Source organism: Zerene cesonia, chromosome 11, assembly GCF_012273895.1.
Source record: "Zerene cesonia ecotype Mississippi chromosome 11, Zerene_cesonia_1.1, whole genome shotgun sequence".
Lineage (NCBI taxonomy): Eukaryota > Metazoa > Arthropoda > Insecta > Lepidoptera > Pieridae > Zerene > Zerene cesonia.
In genome coordinates, this window is record NC_052112.1 from 6803453 (window position 1) to 6815491 (window position 12039).

Genomic DNA, 12039 nt, shown 5'->3' on the forward strand with positions numbered 1-12039 from the left:
TTCTGCAGTTTTTTATTGTGTTATTGTTTTCCATCAAATAATTTGATTTTTTTCAATGCTTGTAACATTCTTTTTTATATTAAAATGAAAATAAACTATCATATTAAGCTAAAGGGAAATTCCACATTATGATTATTTATCAAATATTGGTTGATGAAATACCAAAGCCCTTGATTCGAAACCAATCCATGGTCAGCATGCCTCAACATCTCAAAACCAAGTTCGAATTTTTAATAAAGTTACGGAAATAAATTCTTATTTTGAACATTTACATATAAAAATGTTGATCCACATAGATGGCAAACATGATTTAAAAACTACATATTAAGTTTAATATGGTAATTTATAAATACCAAGTTATTTTATTCAAATTTTCTTTCTTTCTTGAGCTTATCGTAAATACAAACCATTTGTTGTTGGTTAAAATTTAATTAACCAAGTAAAGTGACGTATTGTGCGTGTGGGACAACAGTAACAAAATGCTTTAAAATAGTAGGATTCTTACAAGATACAAGATACTATACTAGTTATTTAATAAAACTTCATATAGATTAGAACATTTTTTCTTGTAAAATACTCTACGAATCAACAGTTGGATGCAATTCCCGCCAATGCTCGGGTCACTACAGTTCTGGTTAATACCGACGACAAATAATTATCAGAAGTTCAGTGGACAAGGTAGTGAACTGAATGCTAAATGGCTTGAAATATTTACATAATTACCAATTTAGTATACAAGACTATGAGTCATGTCCATTGCTTGTGTGATAATCACGTATCACGATGGAATAAGTGTTCATTCGTCTATATACACGTACATTATTAATAAAGTATGTGTACTTCTATAACACCTTTATAGGCAATAACTTCAATCAGTTATTTCAATTATAAGGATATTATAAAAAAATAATTACCAAGAACATGTAATAAAATATTAAATTCCTACAATATCTAATTAATTCCTGTATTATAAGTGCAAGACATGGATTCTCATTCATAACCTGTAGCAGAAAGTAGCTCGATGAAACTGTTGCAAAATTAATTCCTGTCCGTCTAAGAATTTAACACCCATGAATATTGGAATATTGAATATTGTCTAAGCTTAAAAACGTGTAGGTGCGCAGTCGTGGTAAATTGAATATTCTCATCATTAATCTATCTATTCTTTCTATCATTAATCACACTAATATTATAAATCACATTTCACATTAATACAAATGTAAAAGTTTGTTTGTTTGGATGTTTGTCCGTCAATCACGCTGAAACTACTTAATGGATATTGATTATAATTTCGTATACAGACAGGGTATGAGCTGACTTGGTTGATAGGATACTTTTTATCCCAATTAAATGCTCCCTTGGGATAAAACAGGAATAGACAGCCACAATCAGTAATCAATTGTAAAATATTCTAATTTTCAGGCAGGCAAAGCCCCGGGCGGAACCTAGTAAAAACAATAATTTCGTCTGAATTGGTATATCTATGTCGATTATAGGTAGTAGGTAGGTCGAGATATACGTAGTTAGATGAGAATTTCACTTTGTTGCGTTGTAAAATCTAAGTTCACTGTCGCCATGAACCACTTAAAATTCAATGTTTATCTACATGATGTTATGTAAAGGTTTCACCTGCGTCAAGTGACGGGGTCTTGGGAAGGCATGTTGTATATTAATGTGGCGACGCAAAGCGTTAATCATGACATAGCGATGGAAGTATGCATGAATACATGCAACGCAGCGTCAACTAACGTACAACTTTATGTTGTTACTTTAATTAAAATAATTAAAGTAGTCCATTTGAATTAAGCGCGTCTCTTTATAGTGTAATAAATTTGGGAAAGATAAAAAAAACCGTACTATTTGACCGATTTAATTTCATCAAATTTAGAAAATGGAAATAACTACCTACTTACAATAACAAGAATGAGTTTCTTCAGACCCAATCCTAAAGATAATGTTCCAAAGTGAAAGTTGGAAGTTGAAAAAAAAAAATAAGTAGTAGTAAAACTGTCCATATTAATCTTCCGACAAAAATTTAAAATAGATTAAAAATAAGTACGTTGCAACAGTAATTGGCTAATTTGATTGTTTTATAAACGAACGCTGCTCTGTATTGGACGCTTGTCAACACAACTACACGCTGCGTGCGTTATGACTAAGCTCAGTACTTGTATTATGTATACATATTCGTACATAATGTAAAGCGTTAACAAGCCGCTCGTCGCCTTGATTAGTACTTCCCATTCGCGCAGATTCTAGGCCTTTGTGTCTTGGTCGAGCCCCGCGTGTTCTGAGCGGCATAACGGAAAAAGCCTCTCTCCAACAGATAATTTATTTATTACAGTATTGATTGTCTATGTCAACTTTACTAAATCATTCGAATATAGACAGTTCCTATCTAATCCAGTTATTTCTCAGGTTAACAATGGAAAGAACCAGATAGTAACTGCTAGAACGAGTGTCCTCGACAACCCAAGGATTACCCAGCAAAGTGGTATAGTCACATGGCGTCATTAGCACTGCAAAAATTAAATCGATCTTGGTACTTTTGTTAAGTGAAAATAATTATCATATATTTGAAATGATTAAGAATGATCATTTTAGGATCCATAAGAAATAAACTTTCATTTTAATGGATTATTTAAATAAACAACTTTGCATAATAACTAAATTCTAATTCGGATTTCATATTGCTTCTTTTTTAGTTGAGAAAAAAACTCACGTTTGAATTAGAAACTAGTCATTTTAATAGCTTATTATGGGAAATTAGGATGATTGTTTTTTGGATATTATAATAGTTCAAGGGTTAGTCATGCATCCATAAAGTGATACAAAATTTGTTTTGTTGACATTTAGAGCTTGAAATAATAAAACCGACAGCGAACCCATATTATGTAATTTAAAACTTGACCTTTAAAGGAACATATCGCAAATTATTTCTTCTAGGGTCTTTGAATGCAAATGTTATTAATTATCTTCTCTTTTTAATTCCAGGGACATTTAGGTATAAAAACGTTTACCTGCATACCATCCCAGTTGCATCTTTATTGATCTTTGCATTGTTCATTTTACGAATATTAATAATAAATAGTCGTTGAAGTTTAATTCGAATGTAAAGAAAATAATTTATTTCATCATACAAAAATAACAACATTTATACATGTATAAAAGTGATTTGAAGATATTTTAATTGTTAAATCATCAAATGTTTTTATGTAATAAGTAATAAAATTCATTAAATAACTATTGAGTGTCATTTGTTAAAATAGAAAAAAAAAATCAATACAAATTGTTTATTATACGACAGAAATTAGGAAATGACATAATTCAAACACGTAAGGCAAAAAATATTATGCGTCATACCTATAATTTTATTGTGAAATTAGACTCGACTTGTGACTTCAAATGCACTTGGTCTAAATAAATTGTACATGTGCTAGTGATGATCATTAGTTACTACCTACTAATGAATGCCTCCAATTTCGTGCACTCATGATTAAACATATATTTTTTGTTTAGTACTTAAATATTTTTTGTTGCAATATATACTTATATATACTTTAATTTTAACTTAAATTTCATGAATTAGGATGTGTGCTTATAAATACTTCTAACTAGGGAAAATGCGTTGTAACCAACTAAAAACTTATTTAAATAGGGTTTAATCCATAACATATATAAATATAAATAATATGAACAAAGTTAAAATTTAAGTTTTACATGAAGGTAAAATTTTATTAAGTTGTAGGTTTATTATAAAGTTACTACTGTTACAATTATTATCAAAGCTTGAGTACAGTTTAAATTTATTAATGTAATTCTTTACTTTCTTAATATAAGATCTGGATTAAGAAACAGGCAGTAAACATTTCTGACTAGGAATGCGTTCAAATTGTACCACACAATGTTAGTTTTGTTTTTAAATATAGACGCATTATTAATAAGTATTACTGTGGAATGAGTCCAAAGTTCTATCATTGAATTGGTTAATGACTGTCCGGTTCCTGTGTCGTCCGAGACAGTCATCGATGTGCCTTACCGTCATCACACATTAACCAATGAGATGGTATGTAATCGCAATTACCCGGAACGAATGAATTACGACGGGATAGCGGACCTTTTGTTGCCCCATTTGCTGGGTGTACAAGGTTTTTATGGATTGCATGAAACATCAGGCAATGCATTCATTTCTTTTTGTGAGTGTGAAACCTGGAAACATTTGTTGCCTCTTTGTTGGGACAAATTTGTTTTCGGGGGTGTGAAATTTGAAAGTTTCGTTGTACGTTTATTCACTATCGCTTATATCGCATTACTATATTGCAGTGCAAACACGTTTTTAAACAACGTCTCATCAACGAAGGAGGTTCTCATTCCACTGTTTCTTTTTTTGGTTTTGTTACTCGATAGTTCCGATTTTGACCGACTCCTTAGTACAGTGGTTATCGCGTTAGCGTAGAACCGAGGGGTCCTGGGTTCAATTCCCGATGGGGACGCACAAAAAGAAAATGTCTCGCTCTGGCAGGACACAGAAGGCTGATCACTTGTCCGTAAAGAAAATCGATCAGTGAAACAGATCTACATCATCTGCCCCATACCCCACTAGGGGACACGGGACTTCACTTACTTACTCTATAGTTCCGTGTGTTTTCAGCCGATTGACGTGATTCTTTTTATGTTTGGTAAGGAATCGTTGTCATTTGGTCACATCGATGTGTGGACCGACGTGGGCCACCCTCGCCCAGAGACGACGGTGATCATTATTGGAGAAAATAATAATTTTAATACAGTTTTTTCTGCTTCGAATTTAGTCTATGTTGACTTTTTGGACTAACCTAGTATATCATAGATTATCACTGCATCTTCAAGCATCGGTTCTGTTCTGAGCACATGGGATTCGTCACTCGATATGACAATTTCAAAATAATTTGACTAGGGAATTAAACAAAGAAAGTTTGGTATTCTGCGTTCTGTGTAACTTAATGTCTCAAATTTCGCAACATCAGGACGTATTTAAACAATTATCTTATATCTTTTAACGAGCAATTCTTGTATACATATATATAATTGGAATGTCGGAATCGGCTCCAACGATTTTCATGAAATTTAGTATATAGGGGATTTCGGGGGCGATAAATCGATCTAGCTAGGAATCTTTTTTCCAAAATGTCATATTCGTGTTTTATTCGTGTTTTATCGACTTAAACTTACTTTTTTAACAAATACGAGGCGTTTGAGTAGTCCCAATTTATTATGACTCTTCCTGACATCTATTGGCCAATAATAATAATAATACTATTTTTTGGCGAATAATTAAAGTTAAAACATAAAAAAAAGATACCGAGCAAAGCTCGGTCATCCAGGTACTAATTTATTAATTAACCAACAAAATAAAAAACTATAATAACTCTCTCGATGATTGAGTTATTATAGGAGTAGGTTAAACGCGAGTTAATTTCATCATACATGCTTACTAATGTCATTCATAAAATATGGGATTAACCTCTGTTTAATCGCAGATAGTTTAAAACGTATTATAATCTAATTTTATTGCTCATTGATCGTAGATTTGCTGGTGGATTAGTTTAGGATGTTAATGTCATTTAAATGAGTGTGGTTCAAGTAATATGAATATAACGATTATTAATTAAAATTGCGTCAAATGAAACATACCAAAGTGATGTGGCGCGTGTCTAATATAAATATTAAAAAAAAAAATACTTTAACGAATTAGTTTTTATTTTTATCTTCATTCTTTTATTCTTTATTTCTATTTTTTCTTCGAAGTAGCAAGCAGTGAAAATTACAAATTTTCGTTTAATTTGTAACTATTTCCTTCAAAATGCGTAGAATTTTGACCTCAAGTAGAGTATTTATGATAGAATGTACTGATTGACCTCACGAATTCCTTCCTCTTGGAATCCCTTAGAAATGTAAATAATTATTATTTTTTTATTTGACAAGGTCAGCATGCCAATGATGAAATATATTTGACACTAAAAACCATTATGTACGTATTATTAGTTTAACACAATGATGGTGATGTGTAATTCAATAATTAATGGTCATTGTTTGAACAATTCTGATTGAATTCATTAGCATATCACGCAAGTTAAGTTTATGAGACTAATAAAATATAAGACTAATAAAATTGTAAACTACGGCTTTACTCTGTCAGATCGTTATGGCGGTTTGTAGTTTCTGTTCATTAAAAAAAATCATTCATTTGCTGTAGCCGGTTTGGACATTAAGATAATTTAAACGATGAATAATTCTAAAGCCCTCGTTATATTATTTCTTTAAAGATAACACGATATAAAAAAAAAACTATACACATTATAAATTATAAATCTCGTAAACGTATTTATAATAAATGAAAATTCAATCATAGGCTACAAAAATGGCCTTAATGGACATATTTAAATGTGAATTCATATTGCGTATTTGCACGTTGGCGCAAAGTGATGGTAATGATGTATCAAAACAAATGATACCACTGTTTATAAAATGATTTCTGTATTTCTCAAAAGTGCGACCAATCGATATTTCTGAGAATTGGTTCCATCCTTCGCATAATTATATCGGTGATGTGTGAAGAAAGTAGTTTTGTAGTAAATAGTACTATGATTTACATGTATATATATGTTAATCCAGTCGAAAGTTATGAGATAATAAAGCTAAAATTTTACAATTTAGTATTGAGAACTTCATCCTTTTTTGAAATCGGTTGAAAATAGCTTATAACCTATCTCTCAGGCATCAGTCAAGCCCTTTTCGAGAATTTGAGCAGCTAACACCGTGTACGAGAATTTAGAAAATGTTTATGAACATAATATTAATTATTTTAATTAAATATTTTTGATCATGATATTCATGTTCATAAACATTTCATAAATTCTCTCACCTACGTACTGATGATGTTCTCGAAACTCAATGAAAACATATGTTTAAATATTTACATTAATTTAAATATTTGTAAATCGCACATTATGTGAATATACTTAGATATAAACTATGCAGGTATAACAACACATGTTCATTTACACAATATACGGATAACTCTATTATACTAATACAAAAGACGCGTAGTCAATGCTAAGTTAATTTGAAAACAAAGTAAGTAGACTATGATAATAATTAAACCAATATTTCTTTTCTACTAAAAATGTACCTGGTCCCACAGCAAATTATATTTTTTGTATCATCCTTACTAATAAATGTGAAGATGTGTATTTGGAGGTAGTTATGAATACAGAGTGTTGTATGAGTATAGACTACTTTTTACCCCAGTGAAACAGCTCATTTCTCTGAGAATTTATTTTGACTACGTGGACGAAGCTGCAAGTGGAAAGCTAGTTTAATAATATAATAAACAGTATGTCATATTTTTTGTTAAATCCGTAGCTATACACGCACATGTATTTATATAAAATTTTTCACGTTCTTGTGTGTAGAACAGGGTTGCACGGAAACACAGTATGCTAAGAAGGTGAGCCAGTCCGAGCTTAGTTATTTTTTGCACAATTGTATTGTATAGCTTTAATTCAACGTTTCGTATCATTGTATTATTGCGCCAATCACAATACCAGATCGTAACGAAATATTAATATATGGAAATTGATTACAATTCATTCGTAATACTATGGATAGAATTAAAAAAAGTGTGTGTTATTTAGCTTGTAGGAGTTTTTTTTTTTAAAAAGAACATATTTTTACGACGCCTTGTTTTAGAAATATTATTGCACTTGTTGTTTTTATTTAAGTTTGTACAACAAAGTATTATGTATAACTAATAACACATATATACACAATATCTTTACTAATATGATAAATGTGAGATTAACTCTGTTTCTATTTCTTCAAGAAGCCACAGGCGGAGGCTAGTTCTTAATTAGTAAAGGTACTGTATTACCTTAACCAATTACCATGAACAATGAAACTAAAAGGAATTGATTATTAAACTATGTTTATAATGTTCTATATAAGCTTGACTTGTTAATTGACTACGATAATTTTTGTATGCTTAATATCTAATTTAATAAATAACTAACTTATGCACTCCTGAACTTAGTAATTTCACACTTTTAAAGATATAGGCTATATACTTCTAGTGTAAATTGTATATAATACATGCTGTATGATAGTGCGTGATCTATAAATATTAATATTACATATTTCGGTCACAACAATATGCACGTACAATTATATAAGTAAAGGATGTTAAAGGTGAAGGGCCGGGATAAAGCGCATGTCTAGACGCCGTTGGTTAAAATAATACAGGCGGGGTGCACGTAGCCCTCGGGATGATATACCCGCTTCAGACCTGTTCCCGACTAATGAGCGAGCTATTTAAAGTCCAAACGCAATACTATAAAGGCTTTATAGAATAAAAACGAAGCTCATAGAGGTAAATGCACCTTCGCCCAGGTTATGTGATCTTAGAACACTATAAATAGACTATAGATCAGGGGAATTTGTTCCAGTTTTTGTTAGCAGATAGAAAAGGTACAATAATCCATTTGAATTTATAAGCGTAGGTTCAGGTTTTTATGAGTTTCGAGACTACTTATTTTATCCATACCTACGTAAGCGAAAATGAAGCTGTGATTAAATAATATTGTTTGTTGTGTATGTTTTTATTATTTAATTTTATTTTACAAGTCACAGAATTGATTTAGAAACTATTGATTTTATCATATCTAAATATATAAGAAACGCAAAATAGGACTGACTGAATGGATCTACCGACAACACGTAAGGCCAAAACCGTTAAAGCGATTGGTCTGAAATTTAACATGAAGATGGCCTATATGATGTAAGCATCCGCCAAGAAAGGATTTTGATCTATCTATCTAAGGGAATAAAATAAGCGATGAATGTTTGTACAAGTTTATACAACAAGTTAATAGTACAAGGACTATAATATAAAAAAAATGGTGAAAAAAATCCGATAAAATGAAAAGATAGAATAATGCAGCATGTAATATTTATTACTATAACTTCTATCATGCTTTCCTCAATTATAAAACATCTTGAAAAAAAATATTAAATATTATTTATCTTTATAAAATATTTTATTGTAAACACGTCTCATATTATAGTATTTTGTATTCTTGCTTTAAATTAGTTTGATAAACAGAACTGGTTCTTTATCTTGGTTTTCCAATACGCTCATTAAGGATGTAGGTAACATAATTTGAGTTTTTTTTACTACTTTTTTATACAGTAAAATAACAGTTAATGTTTTTGACATTGGCTTTATTTCATCGCTGACCCTTAATTTAACAATACTCGTACTTGATAAGAATAGATTACCTAACCTAACCTAACGTACCTAACCTAACCTACTTGATATTTCGAAAAATACAATAGCAAACTGTACTTTTGTTAAAACACTTATTATTCCCTAATATTAAACGCAACTCGACATTTAGAACAGACTATGCACTATTTTAATGACACTAAATAATAGACTTTCAAATAGAATATGTTTAAATTTAGTTCGAATTTATCACTTAAATATTAAATAGTTGAATGAAATCATAGTATCCTTTACTTATGAATGTGGATGTTAAGCAAATTTAATGATTTTATCGTTTAACTTTATAACGATTTTTGAAATATATGAAGATCATTCACTGTGTAGAAGATGTTTATTAGAAAATATAAAAATATAATAAATTTATGTAGGTAGGTCATCCATAAATTACTTAACACGAATTTTATGTTTTTTGATCCCATGGTGTGACGACACCCATTTTATCAATATATATTTATAAAAAAAATAACGAAAGGTTTTTTAAAACTTAATACCCTACCCGCTTTAACATGTGACGTATTTTATGGATGACCCCTAGGTAGATTTAGACATCAATTTATTTATTTACTTATATTCTTAGTTATTGAACATTTATAGATTCAACACATCATCAGAAATTGTTGTCAATGTAAATTTTAAACCACCATTTACTGCAGTTGCGTGCGAAACGTGTGAGGTTGTGGGGTTCGTTACCCGAAGGCAATAATTTGAAAAAAATTGTTGAATGGACTACATAAATACGTAGAATATAAGAAAAACAGTTTGTTAGCCTCTCGGTTTATATACGTATAATTCATATAAATTAACTATCTGACCCCGCAAACGCTATTCTGCCTTAGCATTTAGGGGTATGAAAAATATATGTTGGCCGATTCTTAAACCTACCCGATATACCTACACGCAAAATTTCATTTTTGATTGTTTGGATGATTGATGATGATTTCAATTGAGAGAATTCTCATGAAATTTTGTCTAGCCGTTTCGGAGGAGTAACTAACATTGTGACACGAGAATTTAATATGTATAGATATTTACTCCAATGATGAAAGGGTTGTATTGGATTATTGTCAATAGATATAAAATTAACCTAGAACGTATTTTCAATAACATAAATCATACTTTTTCTGATAAATTCATGTATCATTCAAAAAAATAAGTGTGTAATTATACAAATTATTAATTCAATTCCTATTATGTCCGAAAAAATGGCTAAAACAGATCAATGTTTCGTGAACAAAATAATAATTATTCTATTTTAATGGCGATACTAATATGCATTTCAATACAGAGTTTATTCATTCAATGAACTTCAAATAACCTTTATTTTACATATCCAAATAAATATCTATGATCTACGGAATGGTATTTAAAATACCACAAGCAGTCAACTTTTTTATTGCTTTTATTCAGGGAGCACATCATAACCACTTTCGGTCACAAAGGGCTCTATTCAATACTCATTGTAAATATAGTGACAATATATCGTGATTTTATACAAATGGTCCGATAATTGAATAGACACGTTACGCTCACGACAAATTATTTAAAATAATAATAGTTTGTTTGCAAGTTGATATTTGTAATGTTTTGAACGATGCTAAGAACGCTTATCGTATAAATGTGTATTTTTTATGTACTTAGTATGTCAAAATACAATTAAAATATTAGCTTATTAATTTATGATATCGTAACAACTGATGTTTAAACTGGCTGTACGTAACTTTTACATAAGAAAAAAAAGAGTTTATTTTATCGTAGATTTTATTGTTAGTTATTAACGTCAGAATTATTGTTAAATCTTTTTGACTTGACAATAGTCGTAAGTGTAAATGAAGCTACCCTAAAATTTTTGACTTTGACTTTACTAATAATAACATAAATATATCGTTACACCTGATGTAAATCATCATTAGGCACATGAAATACTATAATTTATTTCTTTTTATGAAGTAAAATATATTAAACAATATATATTTTTTTTAATATTAAATTAAACCCATATATTTATTTTTCATTACCTTGTAGCATAAGGTCGTCATTTGTAAATTGAATCGGTTACATATGACACTGTTCACATGGACATGCTAAACGTCTCAGTAAGCAGTCATCACGAAAACACAGTTTAAAATTTCAACAACTTAGAGTAGATAGAGTAGATAATATAAATATGGTTACAAACTTACTTTTCCAAACGATCGCCGAGTTTATCAGAGTGATGGTTTTCTTTAGGTTTTGTGAGATCGGAGTCATAGAGGTCCCTCTTGTAGCCCCGCCAGAACGTCGGCATCATCCACATGAACCAAGTCTTCGAAAAAACATTTGCTCTTTTGTAATTGTTGGTCTTCTTTTCGCGATTTTTCGGTGGAATTTTCATGGGATCGCTCGGGCTTTTATTTCCACTGACCATTTTGGATGATTATTTAGAACTTGCGACAATAAAGTTTGTAGGACGCGTTTTACTTGAACGTCAAACAGAAATTTTAAAATAGGAATATCATTTTTATCTAGACAGTCCAAAACCGCGGTGCTGGCGCGAGGGCCGGGGTGCGCGAACGCAGAGCGCCTGACTGTTAACGACACGACCGAACGCTAACCTCCTTGCACTGAGTGCGCGCGCCGAATGATCTCGTTTATATGAAGCGACAGCGCTTGAGCGGCGCCGGCGTCTCGTTCCCCGGTGGCTCTTGTTCTTCGCAGCCTCATTAGCGCTATTAACTTTACTG

At 30.8% G+C, this 12039-nt stretch overlaps 1 protein-coding gene across 1 annotated transcript in view; it reads right to left on the minus strand.

The window, feature by feature from the left end:
- The window catches only part of LOC119829954 (multidrug resistance-associated protein 4-like), a 30316-nt gene extending 18593 nt beyond the window's left edge, over positions 1-11723 (minus strand). The window contains exon 1 of the mRNA XM_038352699.1: positions 11500-11723. Within this exon, the coding sequence (XP_038208627.1) occupies positions 11500-11723 (224 nt within the window). The remainder of the gene's footprint in view (positions 1-11499) is intronic.
- Positions 11724-12039: the final 316 nt, after the last annotated feature.